The 25,948-nt window shown below is 43.5% G+C and overlaps 1 protein-coding gene across 1 annotated transcript in view; it reads left to right on the plus strand.

Moving 5' to 3' along the window:
* The window catches only part of RNASEH2C (ribonuclease H2 subunit C), a 64,207-nt gene extending 38,765 nt beyond the window's left edge, over positions 1 to 25,442 (plus strand). Inside the window, exons 3-4 of the mRNA XM_040410179.1 lie at positions 475 to 594; positions 25,232 to 25,442. Of these exons, the coding sequence (XP_040266113.1) occupies positions 475 to 594; positions 25,232 to 25,252 (141 nt within the window). The 3' untranslated portion in view covers positions 25,253 to 25,442. The remainder of the gene's footprint in view (positions 1 to 474; positions 595 to 25,231) is intronic.
* The last annotated feature ends 506 nt before the right edge of the window (positions 25,443 to 25,948 follow it).

Raw genomic sequence — 25,948 nt, forward strand, 5'->3', positions numbered from 1 at the left:
AATTCTGTACATATTACAATTAAAAAAACTAAACAAAACAAAAAAAACAGGAGCAGTTCTCCCCCAAGATCCCCGATATTCTGGACTTCTTGCATTCAGGTTTCAAAAAAGGACTCCAAGTACACTAAAGGTAAAGTTTTCAGCTTTTAGTTGTTCGACCTGTCTCTGGTGGAGAACAGATGGATTAAAAGGTTTATAAAAGCTACTGTTCACATCAGACCAACCATATTACAGTCTATGCATTCTATTAATGGTGGTACTTGGTCACCTTTGTGAACCTCCGTTTGAACTACTGGATGATCTTCATCTAAGCCATCACCTCCAAACCCCAACTGAAGTTTATCCAGTATTTCGGAAAGAACAAATGGGCTCCTATTAATTTTTGCAATTACTTTTCTTGTGACTCTAAGATATTTTATATTATGATTTGATATTTGTAATATTGGAATTTACAAATTATCATTTTATTTCCAGGAGCGTTCTTTAAATGTCAGATCCATCTTTCAATCATTCACGCAGTGGAACTTGGAGACTCCACCGTCTGCAGATGATGTCTTAGTAATGTCACTGGCATGGCCAAAAATAGCTTCTGCGGTAAGAACACCTTCTTAGCCTCCAAAAACTGTGATTGCACAATTGAAAATAACCCCATACTACTACCTGATCTAATGTGCCAAATATATTCATATATATAATACAAGTGCAATGTGGTGTATGTAGATTGGATAGAACCGGCACTCAAAACATTCGGAATATACGTGGAAATTGATAAAAATTATTTATTAAACAATAAACGCTAATTAAGCTATATTCTGTGTACATCAGAGTAAAATTCATAAAAATGACATAAAAAGCATATAAAACATATATATAGACCAAATGGATATATATCTCTATGATAAAGAGATCTCAATGCTGAGCACAGCAGGCTGTATCCGTGTCCCCCCCGGTTGGGTAAGGCTATTGGATCGCAGGCGTCTGCGACAGAGCAGAGTAAGTGTGTTTGATATATATTCGATGGTATATTTTCATACAATAATACTATTTTTACAATAAAATCAATAGCATATATCCCACATGCATATGATTGCAGCAACGTATAGGATAAGGGATAAAGGATAATCAAATATGGTCTGTATTTTGAACCATGGATGGATTGTCCAGCACCTATAGCGGTCTCAGATTCAAAGTCAATTATCCAGCACGTCTGTGATCACAGTACCTGTGCCGCCTCTCATGCAGAAAATCAGTATAGTTCCACTGAACTTGATGTTACTCACTGTGTCCCCGTGTAGGCTCACTCGGTTAGGTCTGCGGAGGGATTTCTACCGTGGCGTCCCACGCTTCAGCCTTTCTCCGCTGTATTTGTGTCTGGTCCGGTTTGTGCTAGGATCCCGTCTCTACTATCGCGAGAGACCTGTGTTGGACCTGTATTAGCTGTTTCAGCTGTTGCACTTCGGTGAGTCTTACAACACTTCTTGATCTTCTGTAAGTGGATATGTTCTCCGTCCTTTTAGTACATGGCCATGCACTGCTGAGATGATTCTTTCACAGGTAATACGCCCAGACGCGTTTCGAGATATCTTATCTCTTCCTCAGTGGGTATATATACGGATATACCCACTGAGGAAGAGATAAGATATCTCGAAACGCGTCTGGGCGTATTACCTGTGAAAAAATCATCTCAGCAGTGCATGGCCATGTACTAAAAGGACGGAGAACATATCCACTTACAGAAGATCAAGAAGTGTTGTAAGACTCACCGAAGTGCAACAGCTAATACAGGTCCAACACAGGTCTCTCGCGATAGTAGAGACGGGATCCTAGCACAAACCGGACCCGACACAAATACAGTGGAGAAAGGCTGAAGCGTGGGACGCCACGGTAGAAATCCCTCCGCAGACCTAACCGAGTGAGCCTACACGGGGACACAGTGAGTAACATCAAGTTCAGTGGAACTATACCGATTTGCTGCATGAGAGGTGGCACAAGTACTGTGATCACAGACGTGCAGGATAATTGACTTTGAATCTGAGACCGCTTTAGGTGCTGGACAATCCATCCATGGTTCAAAATACAGACCATATTTGATTATCCTTTATCCCTTATCCTATACGTTGCTGCAATCATATGCATGTGGGATATATGCTATTGATTTTATTGTAAAAATAGTATTATTGTATGAAAACATACCATCGAATATATACAGTGGGGGAAATAATTATTTGACCCCTCACTGATTTTGTAAGTTTGTCCAATGACAAAGAAATGAAAAGTCTCAGAACAGTATCATTTCAATGGTAGGTTTATTGTAACAGTGGCAGATAGCACATCAAAAGGAAAATCGAAAAAATAACTTTAAATAAAAGATAGCAACTGATTTGCATTTCATTGAGTGAAATAAGTATTTGAACCCTATAACAAAAAAAGACTTAATACTTGGTGGAAAAACCCTTGTTTGCAAGCACAGAGGTCAAACGTTTCTTGTAATTGATGACCAAGTTTGCGCACATTTTAGGAGGAATGTTGGTCCACTCCTCTTTGCAGATCATCTCTAAATCCCTAAGGTTTCGAGGCTGTCTCTGTGCAACTCTGAGCTTGAGCTCCCTCCATAGGTTTTCGATTGGATTAAGGTCCGGAGACTGACTAGGCCACTCCATGACCTTAATGTGCTTCTTCTTGAGCCACTCCTTTGTTGCCTTTGCTGTATGTTTTGGGTCATTGTCGTGCTGGAACACCCATCCACGACCCATTTTCAGTTTCCTGGCAGAGGGAAGGAGGTTGTCGCTCAGGATTTCACGATACATGGCTCCGTCCATTTTCCCGTTTATGCGAATAAGTTGTCCTGTGCCCTTAGCAGAAAAACACCCCCAAAGCAAAATGTTTCCACCCCCATGCTTGACGGTGGGGACGGTGTTTTGGGGGTCATAGGCAGCATTTTTCTTCCTCCAAACACAGCGAGTTGAGTTAATGCCAAAGAGCTCTATTTTGGTATCATCAGACCACAGCACCTTCTCCCAGTCACTCTCTGAATCATTCAGGTGTTCATTGGCAAACTTCAGACGGGCCTGCACATGTGCCTTCCTGAGCAGGGGGACCTTGCGAGCCCTGCAGGATTTTAATCCATTGCGGTGTAATGTGTTTCCAATGGTTTTCTTGGTGACTGTGGTCCCTGCTAATTTGAGGTCATTAACTAACTCCTCCCGTGTAGTTCTAGGATGCTTTTTCACCTTTCTCAGAACCATTGACACCCCACGAGGTGAGATCTTGCGTGGAGCCCCAGAGCGAGGTCGATTGATGTTCATTTTGTGCTCCTTCCATTTTCGAACAATCGCACCAACAGTTGTCACCTTCTCTCCCAGCTTCTTGCTAATGGTTTTGTAGCCCATTCCAGCCTTGTGCAGGTCTACAATTTTGTCTCTGACATCCTTGGACAGCTCTTTGGTCTTTCCCATGTTGGAGAGTTTGGAGTCTGCTTGATTGATTGATTCTGTGGACAGGTGTCTTTTATACAGGTGACTAGTTAAGACAGGTGTCCTTAATGAGGGTGACTAATTGAGTAGAAGTGTCTAACCACTCTGTGGGAGCCAGAACTCTTAATGGTTGGTAGGGGTTCAAATACTTATTTCACTCAATGAAATGCAAATCAGTTGCTATCTTTTATTTAAAGTTATTTTTTCGATTTTCCTTTTGATGTGCTATCTGCCACTGTTACAATAAACCTACCATTGAAATGATACTGTTCTGAGACTTTTCATTTATTTGTCATTGGACAAACTTACAAAATCAGTGAGGGGTCAAATAATTATTTCCCCCACTGTATCAAACACACTTACTCTGCTCTGTCGCAGACGCCTGCGATCCAATAGCCTTACCCAACCGGGGGGGACACGGATACAGCCTGCTGTGCTCAGCATTGAGATCTCTTTATCATAGAGATATATATCCATTTGGTCTATATATATGTTTTATATGTTTTTTATGTCATTTTTATGAATTTTACTCTGATGTACACAGAATATAGCTTAATTAGCGTTTATTGTTTAATAAATAATTTTTATCAATTTCCACGTATATTCCGAATGTTTTGAGTGCCGGTTCTATCCAATCTACATTTACTCAATAGAACCAAGGGGTGTTTTTTGAACTTGTGCACCTGTCGTGGCAAATCAAAGTGAGCCACCTGCTTAGCATTTTTTGTATAGCAATGTGGTGTATGCCTGTATTTGTAAAAGTACACCCAGGGGGTGCCTGGCGTGGAGATGCGACTTTTTAAAGTCGCAGATCATAAATGAGACTTACAGGGGTTGTCTCACTTCTTCAGTAAATTACATTTATCACCTAGAGAAAGTTAATACAAGGCACTTACTAATGTATTGTGCAGGGCTGTGGAGTCTGAGTCAAAGGCAATTTTGGGTACCTGGAGTCGGCAAAAAATGAACAGACTCCTACTAGATTTAAATTGGAATAAAAAAAAAAAGCAAGTTTAAATGTCCCAATTCACAAAAAGTTATAATTAATTACCGTATTTTTCACCCATAAGACGCACCTAGGTTTTTGAGGAGGAAAATAAGAAAAAAAATATTTTGAACCAAAAGGTGTGCTTTTGGTGGGTTTTGAACTAATGGTGGTCTGTGGGTGGCACTGTTATGGGGGCATCTGTGGGTGGCACTGTTATGGGGGCATCTGTGGGTGGCACTGTTATGGGGGCATCTGTGGGTGGCACTGTTATGGGGGATCATTGTGGGGGCATCTGTGGATGACAAATATATAGCATCTTATCTTATGTGTCATCCACAGATCCCCCCCCCATAACAGTGTCCCTGTGTAGTGAATGGGGGCCGGCATCTGTTTCTGTAATGCCAGCGGGGCCCGGTGCCTGCTTCATTCATAAAGTGGGCGGAGCAGGCGCGTGACTTAGTGAACTACGCTACGAGCGCCCACCCGGCCTCCTGACTGCCAAGAAGTTAGTAGTAAGTAGTACAGCGCTAGATGTAAGATGATTGGAATACTTTAACAATACCCACAAGTTGGATATGATTACCGTATACTACAGTGAGCGGGGCCCGGTGTAGTAGAATACAGTGACTGCACCGGGCCCCGCTGCCATTACAGAAACAGATGCCGGCCCCCAGCCCCTCCTCCCTCTCAGCCTATTCACCGGACGGTCGCAGCATTCGCCCCATAAGACGCACTGCTATTTTCCCCCCACTTTTGCGAAAAATACGGTACTTCTCTACTGTAAGAATAAAGGCCAATGCATGCAGTGCGTCACATTACCGCAAAACGAACACGTTAAGTGACCATGAAGAAGCATGCTTTTCATATGCTTCACTATATGGCACGCAAAGCACAGTTAAGGAGAAGCAATACTTATACTTTCCATTGTGTTATGTTCTGCTGTTACAGGGAACGCAACGCCCATGGTTAACCTAGCCTCTCACTGATAACTGATTAGGTAAATATGTTTTTTGCAGGACTAGACACTTGTATAAGTGAAGGGAATGGATAGTCAATAGTTCAAGACTGAAGCTGTAAACCATTTGAAAAACTGCTGTCATTCAGCTAAGGCTATAAAAACTTGTAAACTCAGATTGTTAGCTTAAACTTTAAACATGACTATGGGATTCTACTAGGGAAATCATGTTTTACAATAAATGCCCCTTCCTGGATCCTCCAACTGCCCTATCTTCAGCAGAAGATCAGCACACAAAGGAGAAGGCAGCAGCTTCCTAGCCAGTAGTTCTGTGGTAATGACATGTATGTTGCCTTTATTTCCTTCAAGTAATGTATAAAATACATTTGCATATTAAATACAGACGAGTCGGAAGTACCATTTATCTACAGACTCCACTGCCCTGGTATTGTGATTATTCATATTGTCTCCTTTGCTGGCTAGATTAATTTTTCCATCACATTATTCACTTATCGTCTCCATGGTTACAACCACCCTGCAATCCAGCAGTGGTGGCTGTGCTTGCAAACTATAGGAAAAGGTACTGGCTTCTCTGGTGGCCAGGACCGTGGGAATAAATTAGTAAGTGCCTTGTATTAACTTTGTCTACATGATAAATGCCATTTGCTGAAGTAAGAAAACCTGTCAGTGGGGAAAACCACCCCAAACTGCATGCAGTACCTTCAAGTAGACAGCAGTGTGTTTCTAATGATGACAGCGCTTCTGCACGACAGTTTAGGTGGTTTTGCTGAACAGCCAGCCGTCGGTCTCAGGCGAAGGGGCAGGAAGGGGGCGCGGTTACCATAACTTGAAGCGAGGAGGCCGCTGCCCCCTTGACTTCAAGCATGACTGGAAAGTAGCGCATGCAGGGGGTAAAAGACTGACAGGTTCCCATTAAAGGGTTTTCCAGGACGTCCTCCATGACAGCACTACATGGAGGTTGTCTCCCCCGCCCACTATTGGGACAGGAAACAGAGAGGTTAAAAGCTCCCCCCCACCATCACCAGTGTTTTTTCCTGTCCCAATAATGGACAGGGCAGAGAGGGGTCTCTTGTAGACCTGTAGAAATTTTTTCTTTTTCTTCGCCGGGCTAAAACCCCTAAGCTGGGGTCCCTTAGCCTCCCAGCCCTCTCCAGTACCTGTGGGTCATACGGCTCTCGGCTGGAAGCGTGTATACCAGGGGCTGGGAAACGGTAGTCGCAACCCCGCTGGGGCTCTGGGCTGCAGGACGCTCCTCCAGGAGGGATCGCGCGGGAGCTGGAGCATCCACTTCTCGCTTCTCCGCTGAGCCGGAAGTGACGCCTAAGCGCCGGCGAAGGAGTGCGCATGTGCGTGACCTCCGACGCCGGATCCAGTATGGCGGCGCCCTGCGATCGGTCCCCAAGCGGCGAGGGACGCTGGAGGCCTAGTGGTCGGCCTCGCGTCCATCCAGAGTCTATGGGAGGAGCATCCACGTCAGGAGGGGTAAGTGCCAGTGGCATTTAAAGTCTGGTTGGGCTAGGTGTCAGTCCCTCAGTCATGGATTCGTCCGGTATGAGAGAGCAGTCCCCAGACCCTCCTGCCCAGGGACATGTGAGTGAACCCAGCACTACATGGTGGGAATAATGATAGGCTCAGAAGGTTTAGGGCCTGTTTTCTATCATCATGTTTCCTAGGGGGAGAAAGATCCTACCCTAAAGGTGGACATTAAAAAGAAGCCCAAAAGATGCGCTATTTGCAGCAAAAGGCTTCAGGAGTCATATACAAAGAAGCTTTGTGCCGATTGTATTAACAAAATGATGAAAGAGGAACAGTCGTCCCTTTTAACAGACCTTAGAGCCATCATTAAAGAAGAGGTTAAAGCGTCAGTTTCCTCCTTAATAACGCCTAAGGTGGCTGAACAGACCACCGGGATTAAAAGACCTAGGGAAAACTTGGAGTCAGACCCAGAAGTCATAGAGGTGGAATATTCAGGAGAGGAGGAAGAAGAGGAGTCTTTACCTTCCTCATCCCATGAGGAGAAACGCAAGTACTGTTTCTCAACTGAGGATATGGATTCCCTCCTAACTGCAGTTAGACAGACTATGGATATCTCAGACGAACCAACTAAGAGGTCCATTCAGGAGGCGATGTTTGCTGGCCTAATAACAAAACGGAGGAAAGTGTTCCCCTTAAATTCTAGCCTAAAACAGATGTTCCTGGATGAGTGGGAGGATGTAGAGAAAAGGCTGTTTATTCCCAGGGAATTTAAAAGTCGTTTATCCTTTGACAAAGAGGACACTAAAACTTGGGAAGAAATCCCCAAGATCGACGCCCCATTCGCCAGGGTAGCTAAAAAAAACAGCGATCCCATTCGAGGACTCCTCCCAGCTGAAGGACCACATGGACCGCAAGGCCGATGGTCTCCTGAGGAAATCCTGGGAGGCTTCTGCGGCCTTAATTTCTACTAACATTGCAGCTACTTCAGTGGCTAGGTCCCTATTATTGTGGTTATCTCAGCTGGAGAATCATTTGTCAATGGGAACTCCCAGGGAGGACATTTTGGAGACTATCCCGCTCCTAAAGATGGCGACAGCCTTTACAGCGGACGCCTCAGCAGAGTCAGTCAGGTTCGCAGCTAAAGGCGGGGCCCTTCTGAACACCGCAAGAAGGGCTTTGTGGCTTAAGAACTGGTCTGGTGATCTCACCTCAAAAAATAAGTTATGTGCAATCCCTTTTTCAGGATCATACGTGTTTGGCCCTAGTCTGGACAAAATTCTTGAGAAGGCCTCAGATAAAAAGATAGGGTTTCCTGAAACAAAAACTAGGAAGACACACTTTTTTCGGAAAAAATTCCAGCCAAAAAACCAAACGTATAAGGATAAGGGGAAGTCGGGGAGATGGTCCTATCCTAAAGGGGGTAAGGGCAGAGGATTTCTGCTTAACCCCAACACTTCCCAAGACAAACAATGACGCCAGACCAGTCGGGGGGAGATTAAGATCCTTTCTCCCAGCATGGAGCCAAATAACTCAGAACCCTTGGGTGCTCCAAATTATTCAAGAAGGATACAAGATAGAATTTATATCTGTTCCGCAACACAAATTTGTGCTGACAGAGTACGGAGGAGGTACACCACAGGAAAATCTTTTAAGGTTATTCCTGGTCAAAAAACCAGATGGTTCATTCAGAACTATAATCAACCTAAAACCCCTAAACGTCTTCATAAAGTACCGTCGTTTTAAGATGGAATCGATAAGATCGACAACACCCCTCATTTCTCAGGGAGCGGTAATGTGCACCTTGGACTTAAAAGATGCTTATTACCATGTACCAATACATCCGGACCACCAAAAATTCCTAAGATTCGCGGTAAGGGAAGCAGGGAAAGTAAACCATTATCAGTTTCAGTGCCTGCCCTTTGGGATATCAACAGCCCCCCGGGTGTTTACAAAGTTGATAATAGAGATAGTGGCCTTCCTCAGACTGAAGGGAATAAAGATTGTACCTTATCTAGACGATCTTCTCCTAACCGCAGACTCTGCACCAGTTCTAGCGACACAAACACAGACAACAATATCCCTCTTACAGGATCTCGGCTGGATTATAAATTGCGAAAAATCGAACCTAGTACCAGAGACCAGAAAGATCTTCCTGGGAACACTGCTAGATTCGAACCTACAGAGGTCTTTCCTTCCACCTCAAAAACAGCAGAACCTTGTCAAGAAATTAAAAGCATTTCAAGGGAAATCAGTGTGCACCATCAGAAACGCCATGAGCATTCTGGGCCTGATGACATCTTGCATATTCACGGTACCGTGGAGTCAACATCACACGAGAGTCCTACAGAAGATGATTCTATCAGTCTAGGACGGAGACCACCGATCCATAGACCGGAAAATCCTTATAAAGGAGAATGCTCGGAGATCCCTGGATTGGTGGCAGACATCAAGCAACCTATCAAAAGGCGTCTCCTGGAATCTAAATCCGTACGTCGTAGTAACTACAGATGCCAGCCAACAAGGTTGGGGTGCAAAGGTTGGAATCTACTATTTCCAAGGAACCTGGAGCCAGACCATAAAAAACAGGTCTTCAAACTTCAGAGAACTTCAGGCCGTTTGGGAGACTCTCAAACAGAGTCAGGATCTTCTGAGCGGACAGAACATACGAATCCTGTCAGACAACATGACAGCGGTCTCTTTCCTCAAACATCAGGGAGGAACAAGATACCCTCTCCTCCAGAATCTAACAAACAAAATTTTTTCCTGGGCAGAGGAGAATGTGCTGTCAATCTCAGCAGTACACCTACAGGGTTCAAGAAACCAGTCGGCAGATTTCCTCAGCAGACACTTTATAGATCCAAACGAGTGGACTCTGAACAGACAGGTGTTTCTAGAGTTGACAGCTTCATGGGGATACCCGGACATTGACCTCTTTGCTTCAAGGGAGAATGCTCAAACAACCTCCTTCTCCCGGAATCCTGCCGATCACCCCACAGCGGTAGACGCTTTATCCCAGTCCTGGAACATGAAGCTGGCGTATGCGTTTCCTCCTTTCCCTCTGATTTCAGTAGCCCTAAAGAAGATCAGCAGGGAATCGTCCAAAGTGATCTTCATAGCTCCCTTTTGGCCGAAACAAGCCTGGTTCCCGGTCCTGTCCTCTCTGAGTCAAGAAGAACCAATTCCCCTCCCTCTCAGGCCAGACCTGTTGCATCAGGGTCCAATCTGGAATCCGGAAATAAACAAGCTGAAATTAACATCGTGGCTTCTGAAAGGGACTTGTTAAAATTACAGGGGTTCTCAGACGAAGTAATAGCCACTATTCAGAGAGGCCATAAACAGGTGACATCGGCGATTTATAATAAAATCTGGAAAAAATTCTGCTCCTGGATGGCGCTGAGAGGGAAGAATCCTCTACTCCCGAGTTTGGGAGATATTCTTGATTTCCTCCAGGAAGGGTTCAACATGGGTCTTAGGCCCAGTACCCTTAAGGTTCAAACTGCAGCCTTAAGTTGGTTTCTAAATTACTCCCTGTCAGAAAATCGATGGGTAAGCAGGTTCTTAAAGGCAACCACGCGGATTAGACCAACACTAAGGTCCCCGGTCCCTCCCTGGGATCTGTCGCTAGTTCTTAATGCCTTAACAAAACCACTTTTGAACCCCTACACGAGAGTAGCCTAAGAAACCTAACCTTAAAAATGATGTTTTTAGTAGCCATCACATCAGCCCGTAGGCTAGGAGAGATCCAAGCCCTCACCATCCGTGAGCCGTACCTTACAATCTGTGAAGATAGTCATATTAAGGCTAGACCCGTCCTTTATACCTAAGGTAGCTTCTTCCTTTCATCGTAACCAGGAAATAGTACTACCAACTTTCTACACAGACCCAAAGACCGAAAGGGAGAAGGAGTTCCATCTTCTAGACGTCAGACGTACTCTCCTTTCCTACCTAGACGTTACCAGTACCTTTTAGATTGGACTCAAATCTGTTTATTCAATTTTCAGGCCGCAATAAAGGCAAGAAAGCTTCTAAAGCAACATTAGCAAGATGGATTAAAATAGTCATTAAAGAGGCCTATCAGAGCCAGGAGCTTCCCTGTCCCCAAGAGATTAGGGCTCATTCAACGAGAGCAGTCTCGGCTTCATGGGCCGAACATGCGAATGCTTCTATCGACCAGATATGTAGGGCAGCCACCTGGGCAAGCTCCCAAACCTTTTGTAAACATTACAGATTAAATGTGTCAGGGAATATTGACCAGTCTTTTGGACGTAAAGTTCTTCAGGCTGCGGTCCCTCCCTAGTTATTGGATTAATTTGGTATTCCTACTCCATGTAGTGCTGTCATGGAGGACGTCCTGGAAAGTAAGAATTAGTCTTACCGGTAATGATGTTTCCAGGAGTCCGACATGACAGCACTGGTAGTTCCCTCCCTAATGGTTAGAGTAATCTTCCTTTTCTTCTTTTTGTGTACTATGATACCCATTATTGTGTGATAATCTATAAAACACTGGTGATGGTGGGGGGGAGCTTTTAACCTCTGTTTCCTGTCCCAATAGTGGGCGGGGGAGACAACCTCCATGTAGTGCTGTCATGTCGGACTCCTGTAAACATCATTACCGGTAAGACTAATTCTTACTTTTCCACTTTTGCTACGTTGATGACCTATCCTTCAAAATAAGTAACCAGTATCAGATTGGTTTCAAGCCTCCAGTTTTTCACTGTGGACACCCAATTTGGAGCAGCAGTTGAGCATGTGTAAAATTGCTCCAGTTATTATCTATGGGGACAACAGGAACAGCCGACTGATGGATTAGGCTGTCAGTCCAATACACATTGAATGGGAGTGGTTGGATATATATACTCGACCACTGCTCCATTATAGTGACTGGTGGGGGCCCCGGCAATAATGATGGGTGATGAAAATAGATTGAGACAGCCCCTGCAATTCAGAGATCAGGAAGGCTGGGTTCACGCTACTGTAATGAGCCACACAGCTAGTTACCTATTGCAAACCCACACATTTTACTGTGAATTACTGCAGCACTGTGATGTGGGTTTTCCATGTAAAAACTGCATGGCTAATGACAGAATCCCAAAAACCATAGCAGCTTATTTTCACCTTCTAAACAGATGATATGGCAGTCTTTAAAAATGAAGTTCCTCCAAACCATAGTTATTTGTAAACCACATTTGCCTGTGAAATCTTCAAACCTTTTTCACTCTTATGTAAATATGACCCCAATGCCAAAAAAGTTGAGATGCTGTGTGTAAAATGTAAATTAAAACAGAATGCAATTATTTGCAAATCTCATAGCCCGTATTTTATTTACAATAGATCATAGCACACATATCAGATGTTAAAATTAACTTGTACAACTTGATTGCAGCAACACCTATCAAAAATGTTGGGACAGGACCATGTCTACCATTGTTTAGCATCCCCTTGTAAACGTTTGAGTAATGACTTGTTTGATGCAGGATCCTATCTGCTCAACAGGCCTGGGTTTTTCTTTTTGTGTTTGTTGTTTTTTTATTTATTTTTTTGTTTAACTATTTTACAAAATTACATTATATCATCATGATACAATTACTGCTACCCATCCATCCCCCTCAGGAGGAATAGAGAAAGAGTAGAGGGGGAAAAAAAGTATCTAAAAAATAAGGTTTCCCCATAATTCTTCTTAGGTCCTGTTTTTGGGGAATTGGTCATACTCTCATATCTTTACATCTGCCTAGATAGTTAGAGCCATGCTTGATAAGAAAGTGCTTTCGATGACTTCTTTCTCCTAGCAGATAAAGGTTTTCTGGGATTTTACTACTGATGACCTATCCTCTGGATTGGTCTTCAGTATATGATCGGTGGGGGTCCGACACCTGGGACCCCTGCTGATCAGCTGCTTTGAGAAGGCAGTGGTGCTCCCGTGAGCGCTATGGCCTTTTCACAGCTCACCCAGCAAAGTACCGTGCATAATATAGTGGCGGTGCTTGGTATCGCAGCTCACCCCCATTTATTTAATTTGGGCTGATCTGCTCCAAGGCCATGTGAACAATGAACGTGATGTCACTGGCCTAGAAAAAGCAGAGAGAAGGCCACTGTGCTCACAGGAGTGCTGCTGCCTTCTCGAACAGCTAATCGGCGGGGGTCCCGGGTTGTTGGACCCCCACCGATCACATACTCATGACTAAGGATGAGCGAATCGACTTCAGATGAAACATCTGAAGTCCATTCGCATAAAACTTTATCAGCATTAAAATCTTGGGAAAACACCTTAAGGTTAGTTCCACATCTGTGGCACAAGTTCCGGCAGGCTGTTCCAACAGAGAACAGCGTTCTCTGGATCATGCTGGGTGCTACCGGAATACCAAAAATGCAGATAATTGGCCAGACAGAAACTGCCGGCAATATAAATACCTATTCTTGTCTGCAAAGCGCGGACAAGAATAGGACATGTTATATTTTTTTTTAGCGGGGCCGCGGAACGGAGCCACGGATGCGGACAGCACACGGAGTTCTGTCCGCATCTTTTGCGGCCCCATTGAAATGAATGGGTCCGCATCCGAGCTGCCAAACGGCAGCTCTGATGCGGACCCAAACAACTGTCGTGTGCATGAGCCCTAAGGAGAATAGCAGAAACTCCTAATGCTGTGCCCATACATGTAATGATTGCGGAGACCCTCAAATGCCAGGGCAGTACAAACACCCCACAAATGACCCCATTTTGGAAAGAAGACACCCCAAGGTATTCACTGAGGGGCATATTGAGTCAAAGATTGAACTTTTTGTCACAAGTTAGCGGAAAGGGAGACTTTGTGAGAAAAAAATTAAAATAAAACAATTTCTGCTAACTTGTGCCAAAAAAAAAAAAACTTCTATGAACTCGCCATGCCCCTCACGGAATACCTTGGGGTGTCTTCTTTCCAAAATGGAGTCACATGTGGGGTATTTATACTGCCCTGGCATTTTAGGGGCCCTAAAGCGTGAGAAGAAGTCTGGAATCCAAATGCCTAAAAATGCCCTCCTAAAAGGTACTCGTTGGACTTTCGGCCCCTTTGCGCATCTTGGCTGCAAAAAAGTGTCATACGTGGTATCGCCGAACTCAGGAGAAGTAGGGCAATGTGTTTTTGGGTGTATTTTTACATATACCCATACTGTGTGTGTGAGAAATATCTCTGTAAATTGACAACTTAGTATAAAAAAAATGGAAAAAGTTGTCATTTACAGAGCTATTTCTCACACACAGTATAGGTATATGTAAAAATACACCCCAAAACACATTGCCCTACTTCTTCTGAGTACGGCGATACCACATGTGTGACACTTTTTTGCAGCCTAGGTGCACAAAGGGGCCCAAATTCCAATGAGTACCTTTAGGATTTCACAAGGCATTTTTATGCATTTGGATTCCAAACTACTTCTCACGCTTTAGGGCCCCTAAAATTCCAGGGCAGTATAAATACCCCACAAGTGACCCCATTTTGGAAAGAAGACACCCCAAGGTATTCCGTGAGGGGTATGGTGAGTTCATGTAAAGTTTTATTTTTTGTCACAAGTTAGTGGAATATGAGACTTTGTAAGAAAAAAAATTAAAAAAATTCCGCTAACTTGTGCCAGAAAAATAAATCTTCTATGAACTTGCCATGCCCCTCACGGAATACGTTGGGGTGTCTTCTTTCCAAAATGGGGTCACTTGTGGGGTATTTATACTGCCCTGGCATTTTAGGGGCCCTAAAGCGTGAGAAGTAGTTTGCAATCCAAATGCGTAAAAATGCCCTGTGAAATCCTAAAGGTACTCATTGGAATTTGGGCCCCTTTGTGCACCTAGGCTGCAAAAAAGTGTCACACATGTGGTATCGCCGTACTCGGAAGTAGGGCAATGTGTTTTGGGGTGTATTTTTACATATACCCATACTGTGTGAGAAATATCTCTGTAAATGACAACTTAAAAAAATAAAATTATACAAAGTTGTCAATTTACAGAGATATTTCTCTCACCCAGCATGGGTATATGTAAAAATACACCCCAAAACACATTGTCCTACTTCTTCGGAGTACGGCGATACCACATGTGACACTTTTTTGCAACCTAGGTGCGTAAAGGGGCCAAAAATGCCAGAACAGTAAACACACCCCACAAATGACCCCATTTCGGAAAGTAGACACCCCAAGGTATTCACTGAGGGGCATAGTAAGTCCGTGGGAGATTTTTTATTTTTTTGCCAGAAATGGAAACTTTATTTTTTTTTTTTCTCAAAGTGTCATTTTCCGCTAACTTGTGAAAAAAAATTAAATCATACATGAACTCACCATGCCCCTCCGTGAATACTTTGGGGTGTCTTCTTTCTAAAATGGAGTCATTTGGGGATAATTTATACTATCCTGGCATTCTAGCACCTCCAGAAACATGACAGGTGCTCAGAAAGTCAGAACTGCTTCAAAATGCGGAAATTCACATTTTTGTATCATAGTTTGTAAAAGGCTATAACTTTTGCGCAAACCAATAAATATACACTTATTGGATTATTTTTTTTATCAAAGACATGTAGCACAATAAGTTCTGACACAAACTTGGATAGAAATATAATTATATTTGAACAATTTTACCCGAAAAAGTTAAAAATACACTTTTTTTTGATATCAGAAAAACGAAAAATGTCAGCAGCAATCAAATACCACCAAAAGAAAGCTGTATTTGTGAGAAGAAAAGGAGGTAAAATTCATTTGGGTGCCAAGTTGCATGACCGAGCAATAAACCGTTAAATTAGTGAAGTGCCGATTTGTAAAAAAGGGCCTGGTCACTAGGGGGGTATAAACCTATGGTCCTTAAGTAATTAATAGCTCTATATTAAGTTTTTTGTGAAGCAAGGTAACCAAAAAATGGCTGTTTTGGCACTGTTTTTATTTTTTACAATGTTCATCTGACAGGTTAGATCATGCGCTATTTTTATAGAGCGGGTTGTTACGGACGCGGTGATATTAAATATGTCTACTTTCTTTGTTTCAGTTTTACATAATAAATGTTTTTGTCTCCATTTTCTTAACGCCATATTTTTTTATTTTTATGCCAATCGTCTTGTGCAGGGGCTCGTTTTTTGCAGGAAGAGTTGATGTTTTTATTGGTACTATTTTTGGGGACATGATTTTTCGATCATTCATTAGTACACTTTATAAGGAAAGGTGACCAAAAAAATTGGTAGTTTTGGCACAGTTTTTATTTAATTTCACAGCATTCACCTGAGGGGTTAGGTCACGTGATATTTTTATAGAGCAGGTCGTTACGGACGTAGCAATACCTAATATGTATACTCTTTCTTATTAAAGTTTTCCACAATAATAGCATTTTTTTTAAACAACCAAAATGATGTTTTAGTGTCTCCATAGTCTGAGAGCTATGATTATTTTTTAATTTTTTTTAACCGATTGTCTTAGGTAGGAGCTTATTTTTTGCGGGATGAGATGACTATTATTGAAGGGGGGGGGGGGATATGCATTTTTGATCGCACGTTAAATGATAGGTGACCAAAAATGGCTTTTTGGCACAGTTTTTATTTTATTTTTTACAATGTTCACCTGAGGAGTTAGGTCATGATATTTTTATAGAGGTTGTTAGGGACACGGCGATACCTAATATGTCAACTTTTTATATTCATTTCACTTTAACACAATAGCATTTTTGAAGCAAAAAAAAAAATCATATTTTAGTATCTCCATTGTCTTAGAGTCGTAGTTTATTTTTTTATTTTGTGAGCGATTGTCTTATGTAGGGGCTCTTTTTTTTTTGCGTGATGAGGTGACTTTTATTGGTACCATTTTGGGGGGCATACGTCTTTTTGATCACTTGGTGTTGCAGTTTTTGTGATGTAAAAGGCTTTTTTTTTTTTAACAGTTTTTTTATTTTATTTTTTTACGGTGTTTATCAGACAGAGTGGATCATATGATATATTTATAGAGCCAGTCGTTACAGTCGCGGCGATACCTAATGTGTGTGTAAAGAAAAAGAGGGGTCAGTCAGCACATCCCAAAGCGCAAGGGCACGTTGCTATGGCTGAGAACAAGACTGTTAAACAAAACAAGCAATGCAACAGCTCACTGCTAACAAAATAAAGTACTAAATTGCATCATAATAGCAAATGCTGAACTAATAAGTTAGAGATACTTGGCAAATCGTTTTGTACAAAATTATTTGAGCCCGTCTGCCGAACGTCAAGGCAATCTCTAGTTAGACGGGTTCCTAACAATAAATATACCTGTTATGTGCCATAGCGGCTATCATAAAATTCAGAAAGTGTAGGTTCCACTTACATGCTGGATCCACCTGAATTTCCGTCATTTTCGGTGCCAAAATGGCCTCCATTATATCCAGGGAAAGCAGTTACCAGCATGCACGCCGGGCCTAATATGTGTGTGTGTCTAATTTTTTTTGCCCTCTTTTTTTTTATTTTTTATATAAAATCAGGGGAAAGGGGTGTTTTTATTTTCTTTTTACTTAACCACTTAAGGACCACAGGTTTATACCCCCCTAAAGACCAGGCCCTTTTTTACAAATCGGCACTCCACAACTTTAGCGGTTTATTGCTCGGTCATGCAACTTACCACCCAAATGTATTTTACCTCCTTTTCTTCTCACTAATAGAGCTTTCATTTGGTGGTATTTCATTGCTGCTGACCTTTTTACTTTTTTTGTTATTAATCGAAATTTACAGATTTTTTTTATTTTTTTGCAAAAAAATTACATTTTTCACTTTCAGTTGTAAAATTTTGCAAAAAAAAACGACATCCATATATAAAATTTTCTCAAAATTTATTGTTCTACATGTCTTTGATAAAAAAAAATATGTTTGGGTAAAATAAAAATGGTTTGGGTAAAAGTTATAGCGTTTACAAACTATGGTACAAAAATGTGAATTTCCGCTTTTTGAAGCAGCTCTGACTTTCTGAGCACCTGTCATGTTTCCTGAGGTTCTACAATGCCCAGACAGTACAAACACCCCACAAATGACGCCATTTCGGAAAGTAGACACCCTAAGGTATTTTTTTTCTTACAAAGTCTCATATTCCACTAACTTGTGACAAAAAATAAAAACTTCCATGAACTCACTATGCCCATCACGAAATACCTTGGGGTGTCTTCTTTCCAAAATGGGGTCACTTGTGGGGTAGTTATACTGCCCTGGCATTTTAAGGGCCCAAATGCGTGCAAAGTAGTTTGAAATCAAAATCTGTAAAAAATGGCCGGTGAAATCCAAAAGGTGCTCTTTGGAATGTGGGCCCCTTTGCCCACCTAGGCTGCAAAAAAGTGTCACACATGTGGTATTGCCGTACTCAGGAGAAGTTGGGCAATGTGTTTTGGGGTGTCATTTTACATATACCCATGCTGGGTGAGAGAAATATCTTGGCAAAAGACAACTTTTCCCATTTTTTTTTTATACAAAGTTGGTATTTGACCAAGATATTTATCTCACCCAGCATGGGTATATGTAAAATGACACCCCAAAACACATTGCCCAACTTCTCCTGAGTACGGCGATACCAGATGTGCGACACTTTTTTGCAGCCTAGATGCGCAAAGGGGCCCACATTCCTTTTATGAGGGCATTTTTAGACATTTGGATCCCAGACTTCTTCTCACGCTTTAGGGCCCCTAAAATGCCAGGGCAGTATAAATACCCCACATGTGACCCCATTTTGGAAAGAAGACACCCCAAGGTATTCAATGAGGGGCATGGCGAGTTCATAGAATTTTTTTATTTATTTTTTGCCACAAGTTAGCGAAAATTGAGATATATATATATATATATATATATATATATATATATATATATATATATATATATATTTTTTTTTTTTTTTTTTCTCACAAAGTCTCCCTTTCCGCTAACTTGGGACAAAAATTTCAATCTTTCATGGACTCAATATGCCCCTCACGGAATACCTTGGGGTGTCTTCTTTCCGAAATGGGGTTACATGTGGGGTATTTATACTGCCCTGGCATTCTAGGGGCCCTAAAGCGTGAGAAGAAGTCTGGAATATAAATGTCTAAATATTTTTACGCATTTGGATTCCGTCAGGGGTATGGTGAGTTCATGTGAGATTTTATTTTTTGACACAAGTTAGTGGAATATGAGACTCTGTAAGAAAAAAATAATAATTTCCGCTAACTTGGGCCAAAAAAATGTGTGAATGGAGCCTTACAGGGGGGTGATCAATGACAGGGAGGTGATCAGGGAGTTTATATGGGGTGATCACCCCCCTGTCATCACCCCCCTGTAAGGCTCCATTCAGATGTCCGTATGTGTTTTGCGGATTTGATCCATGTATCCGTGGATCTGTAAAAAACATACGGACGTTTGAATGGAGCCTTACAGGGGGGTGATCAATGACAGGGGGGTGATCAGGGAGTCTATATGGGGTGATCACCCCCCTGTCATCACCCCCCTGTAAGGCTCCATTCAGATGTCCGTATGTGTTTTGCGGATCCGATCCATGTATCCGTGGATCCGTAAAAAACATACGGACGTTTGAATGGAGCCTTACAGGGGGGTGATCAGGGAGTCTATATGGGGTGATCACCCCCCTGTAAGGCTCCATTCAGAAGTCTGTATGTGTTTTGCGGATCCGATCCATGTATCCGTGGATCCGTAAAAATCATACGGACGTCTGAATGGAGCCTTACAGGGGGGTGATCAATGACAGGGGGGTGATTAGGGAGTCTATATGGGGTGATCACCCCCCTGTAAGGCTCCATTCAGAAGTCTGTATGTGTTTTGCGGATCCGATCCGTGGATCCGTAAAAATCATACGGACGTCTGAATGGAGCCTTACAGGGGGGTGATCAATGACAGGGGGGTGATCAGGGAGTCTATATAGGGTGATCAGGGGTTAATAAGGGGTTAATAAGTGACAGGGGGGGGGGGTGTAGTGGTGGTTGGTGCTACTTATTACTGAGCTGCCTGTGTCCTCTGGTGGTCGATCCAATCAAAAGGGACCACCAGAGGACCAGGCAGCAGGTATATTAGACGCTGTTCTCAAAACAGCGAGTAATATACCTGTTAGGGGTTAAAAAAATCGCTTCTCCAGCCTGCCAGCGAACGATCGACGCTGGCAGGCTGGAGATCCACTCGCTTACCTTCCGATCCGCTGTGCGCGCGTTTACAGGAAATCTCGGCTCACGCGAGATGACGCCAATCGGCGTTAGTGTAGCCTGGGAGCGCCGCAGCGATGACTCCTTTCGGCGTTAGCGTAGCGGCAAGTGGTTAAAACTTTTTTTTTTTTTTTGGGTTTTTATACTTGTCCCACTCTGGGACTTTACTTTTGGGGGTCTGATCCCCTCTTCAATGTATTACAATACATCTGTATTGTAATACATTGCCTGTTAGTGGATTACACTGAGTAATACACTAAGGCCTCTTTCAGACGGGCGTTGCGGGAAAAGGTGCGGGTACCTTGCGGGAACATGTAAGATTTTTCCGCGTGAGTGCAAAACATTGTAATGTGGTTTGCACTCGCGTGAGAAAAATCGCGCATGTTTGGTACCCAAACCCGAACTTCTTCACAGAAGTTCGGGCTTGGGATCGGTGTTCTGTAGATTGTATTATTTTCCCTTATAACATGGTTATAAGGGAAAATAATAGCATTCTGAATACAGAATGCATAGTAAAATAAAAAATAATTTAACTCACCTTAATCCACTTGATCGCGCAGCCGGCATCGCTTCTGTCTTTCTTTGCTGTGTGCAGTAACAGGACCTGTGGTGACGTCACTCCGGTTATCACATGATCTTTTACCATGGTGATGGATCATGTGATGACCGGAGTGACATCACCACAGGTCCTGTTTCTGCACATAGCAAAGAAAGAAGACAGAAGCGATGCCGGCTGCGCGATCGAGTGGATTAAGGTGAGTTAAATTATTATTTTTTTTTTTTTTAACCCCTCCAGTGCTATTTTACTATGCTTTTTGTATTCAGAATGCTATTATTTTCCCTTATAACCATGTTATAAGGGAAAATAATGATAGTGTCTCCATCCCGATCGTCTCCTAGCATCCGTGTGTGAAAATCGCACCGCATCCGCACTTGCTTGCGGATGCTTGCGATTTTCACACAACCCTATTCATTTCTATGGGGCCTGCGTTACTTGAAAAACGCATAAAATAGAGCATGCTGCGATTTTCACGCAACGCACAAGTGATGCGTGAAAATCACCGCTCATGTGAACAGCCCCATAGAAATGAATGGGGATTCCATGTGGGTGCAATCCGTTCAACTCACGCATCGCATCCGCGCGGAATACTTTCCCGTGTGAAAGGGGCCTAACAGGTTGCCTAGAAGACCCAGCCTGAGGCTGGATCTCCTGGGCACCTGTAGAAGGCAGGTCCCGATGCTGTGCAAGGCATTGGGCTGCCTTCTCGCCCATCAGGTCCCGGCCACAGCAGCGCGTGGACCCGATGGGTTCCCTCACCCGCCGCAACTCCCTTCTATGCTGCAGTCAGCACTGATCACGGCATAGAAGGGGTTAATTCATCGGCTTGTACAGCGATGCTGGCAGATACAGCAGGGGCACGGCTACCAGGGACTGCCGGGCCTCTGCAGTGATCAGGCGCGCACTGCTCCGGTGCATGCCCCATCACCATGACGTACTATTACGTCATATGTCGGGAAGGGGTTAAAGATTGCACAGGTATTCAGAGGTCTTTCTTTTCCAGCGTAAAAGGTAAACATATTTAAAGAGAACCTTTTGCTGGTACCCACATTACAATATAAGTACCTGGCAGTGTAGGGCATGGTTAGTAGATGTCAGTGTGCGATTTTGTTTTTTCAGATTGGCTGTTCTGTTCTCACGCTGTGCCCCTCATTCTCTTTTGTCGCCCTGTATGTAAATCCATACCATCGTTACAGGGAGGACACGGGCGTGTTTCTCGGGGGGCTTCTCCTTCTCCCTGCCAAATTGCAGCTGAGTGCGTCACAGCCAGGGAGGAAAAAAAAGCTCACCTTATCCCTGGCTGTTATGCTCTCCACTGCGATTGGGCAGGGAAAAGGAGATGCCCCCTGAGAAATGTGGCTGTGTCCTCCCTCCCTATACCGATGCTATTGATTAGCATACAAGGTGGCAAAAGAGTACGGGGAGCACAGCGGGAAAACTGAGAAGCTTATCTGAAAAAAAAATAGCATACTGACATTACCAATCATGCCCTACAGAGCCAATATTGGTACTAATATTGTAATGTCAGGAACAGTGAAAGGTCTTCTTTAAAAGAGCAGCTGCTACTGAAAAGTGACTGCAGTTTGGGGGAGGATGGTTAAATGTTGCTGACAAGTTCCCTTTAATTCTATTAATTCTAGACCAGCGGTTGGTCAACCTTCCACAGAGAGGTTTCACATTTAGCCAGCACACACATCTGTATTGTGTACCAAAACCCCATAATTTTCAGCCAGAGGGAAACTTCTCCCATTTTGTCCTCTTCTACCGGGATGCTCATCTGCTGTGGTGCATCAAGGAGTCAGAGAATAACACCACTCTCTGCTACTTACTGTAGAGGAGCTGTCATGTTGGAGTAGTCTGTATGTACTACATGTAACAACATTACAACAAAAAAAGTATTTATTTAGGCTTTAAAGGGGTTGTCTCATCACAGACAATGGGGGCATATCGCTAGTGACCCGCACCTATATTGAGAATGAAGCCCCATAAGTGTTGGAGGGCGCACTGCGCATACACAGACTCCTTCCATTCATTTTCTATGGGGCCGCCAAAAATAGCTGAGTGCTGGCTTGGCTATTTCTGTTGGGCCCATAGAAGTGAATGGGAGCGGGTCATGCACTCCCATTCACTTCTATGGGGAATGTACTTTGTTGGTGGCTGAGCTGGAATCCTCCAGCGACCCCCTGGCGGGGCTCTGTTCCCAATATAGGTGCATGTCCCAGCGGTGGGACCCGCACCTATCAGACAATGGGGATATATCCTAGCGATATGCCCCCATATTCTGTGATGAGTCTGTACTGCTTAAAAAAAAATAATTGCACCCGTGAAACTTAATGCACCCCATACCATGAGAACTAGGGTTGGCCTTTTGTGTCTCCACACTATGCAGTAGGTGCTCTCCAGCCTCCCAGAGAACAATAGTGTTCAGTATTGAAAGCAGGTTCTACACTGCTCAAAAAAATAAAGGGAACACAAAAATAACACATCCTAGATCTGAGTTAATTAAATATTCTTCTGAAATACTTTGTTCTTTACATAGTTGAATGTGCTGACAACAAAATCACACAAAAATAAAAAAATGGAAATCAAATTTTTCAACCCATGGAGGTCTGGATTTGGAGTCACACTCAAAATTAAAGTGGAAAAACGCACTACAGGCTGATCCAACTTTGATGTAATGTCCTTAAAACAAGTCAAAATGAGGCTCAGTAGTGTGTGTGGCCTCCATGTGCCAGTATGACCTCCCTACAACGCCTGTGCATGCTCCTGATGAGGTGGCGGACGGTCTCCTGAGGGATCTCCTCCCAGACCTGGACTAAAGCATCTGACAACTCCTGGACAGTCTGTGGTGCAACGTGACGGTGGATAGAGCGAGACATGATGTCCCAGATGTGCTCAATTGGATTCAGGTCTGGGGAACGGACGGGCCAGTCCATAGCATCAATGCCTTTGTCTTGCAGGAACTGCTGACACACTCCAGCCACATGACGTCTAGCATTGTCTTGCATTAGGAGGAACCCAGGGCCAACCGCACCAGCATATGGTCTCACAAGGGGTCTGAGGATCTCATCTCGGTACCTAATGGCAGTCAGGCTACCTCTGGCAAGCACATGGAGGGCTGTGCGGCCCTCCAAAGAAATGCCACCCCACACCATTACTGACCCAATGCCAAACCGGTCATGCTGGAGGATGTTGCAGGCAGCAGAACGTTCTCCACGGCATCTCCAGACTCTGTCACGTCTGTCACATGTGCTCAGTGTGAACCTGCTTTCATCTGTGAAGAGCACCCTCATGGAGTCTGTTTCTGACCGTTTGAGCAGACACATGCACATTTGTGGCCTGCTGGAGGTCATTTTGCAGGGCTCTGGCAGTGCTCCTCCTGTTCCTCCTTGCACAAAGGTGGAGGTAGCGGTCCTGCTGCTGGGTTGTTGACCTCCTATGGCCTCTTCCACGTCTCCTGGTAGCGCCTCCATGCTCTGGACACTACGCTGACAGAAACAGCAAACCTTCTTGCCACAGCTCGCATTGATGTGCCATCCTGGATAAGCTGCACTACCTGAGCCACTTGTGTGGGTTGTAGACTCTGTCTCATGCTACCACTAGAGTGAAAGCACCGCCAGCATTCAAAAGTGACCAACACATCAGCCAGGAAGCATAGGAACTGAGAAGTGGTCTGTGGTCACCACCTGCAGAACCACTCCTTTATTGGGGGTGTCTTGCTAATTGCCTATAATTTCCACCTGTTGTCTATCCCATTTGCACAACAGCATTTGAAATTGATTGTCACTCAGTGTTGCTTCCTAAGTGGACAGTTTGATTTCACAGAAGTGTGATTGACTTGGAGTTACATTGTGTTGTTTAAGTGTTCCCTTTATTTTTTTGAGCAGTGTGTTTAGGTACTTTTAATGACTGCATCAAAGCTCAGACAACGGCTGGAAAGCACCTACTGCCATCATGGAGAAAACATTGACCAACCTTCAGTATGTGGAACATGTCTTGCTCAATTTGGCTAGGGGAGCTGCTGGATACCCTGTAGAGCATGTTGCGTATTGCATGGTTGGGGTGTTATCTTGTTGGAACACCACAGCTTCTATACGCAACCATGCAATACGCAACATGCTCTACAGGGTATCCAGCAGCTCCCCTAGCCAGATTGAGCAACAGATTCACCCCTCCATGCCCCAAATCGAGAATGTCTGGGACTGGATGGGGTGATGGATCTGCTGTGCACAGCGGCCAACTACCACCTTGACTGAACTACAGGTGCAAGTTGAGAGCTTGGCATGTCATACTACAGACACATGATGGATATCTTCCTGACTATTACCATGCCAGAGTAGAAGCCTGTATCATAGCAAGGGAAGATGCCACCCAGTATTAATATGACTCCTGCTTCACTGTATTACCCTGCTGCAGAACTCAAAATAAGAGATGCCCCACCTTCGTTGTGAGATCATTGATCAAGCACCACTTGCATTTTATACCTTGTCAATCTCTGCTCAGTTGCATTGAATTTTCCAGGTGTTTTTTTTTTTTTTTTCATTTTCTAGTAGTGTATAGGAATGCCAGAGCTTGGATTGTATGTCTGTATTTATTACATAATCTGCTGCATTTTATTTTACAGATTCATGCACCAGTTGAATAGAAGCAATTATAACGCACAATGTGAAACTTATCCTTTGCTTAAAGAAGAGACGTCAACACTTTGAAGCATGATTTTATTTTTATTTTTTTTAAGCTGGTGGCCATTTTTTGTGTCCATCAGTCTTGCATTTAGGCATGAGCATGCAGGTATGCGATTAATTACCAGACACGTTGGAGCAAATCTACTAATCCTGTAGATGATCAACCAATATTAACCGGACAGAATGATATCAAAACATCGGACTCCCAAGGAGTCATAATAATCACCAAAAAAAAATGAAACTAACTTTCGTATGTATGAAAATCCAAAAAGCTTTATTGTAAATATATATAAACAGTACATACATGTATTATAAAACAGGCAGCACAAGGCGGGACACACAGATGAGGAGCAGGACCCAAGGAGAGGCCGGGAGATCAGTGCAAAAAAAGGCCCGGAAGAAGCCAGATCTACTGGCGAAACGGCGTTGGGTCAGGAGTTGGCCGAGAGATCTTTGCACCATTCAGGGTATGTTTAATTGTGTTCCTTTGTGTTCCATCTTAAACCTCAGTCTCCACAATCGCCTCTGTTGCATTGTGTTTGGGGCGTTGCTGCTATGAGACTCTGAGGTATGCTCTTTCAGCTAGTATTCTTTTTCCCTGTATTTTTTTGCACAGATCTCCCGGCCTCAATATTTACAATAAAGCTTTTTGGATT

Source organism: Bufo bufo, chromosome 10, assembly GCF_905171765.1.
Source record: "Bufo bufo chromosome 10, aBufBuf1.1, whole genome shotgun sequence".
NCBI classification, from domain to species: Eukaryota; Metazoa; Chordata; class Amphibia; order Anura; family Bufonidae; genus Bufo; species Bufo bufo.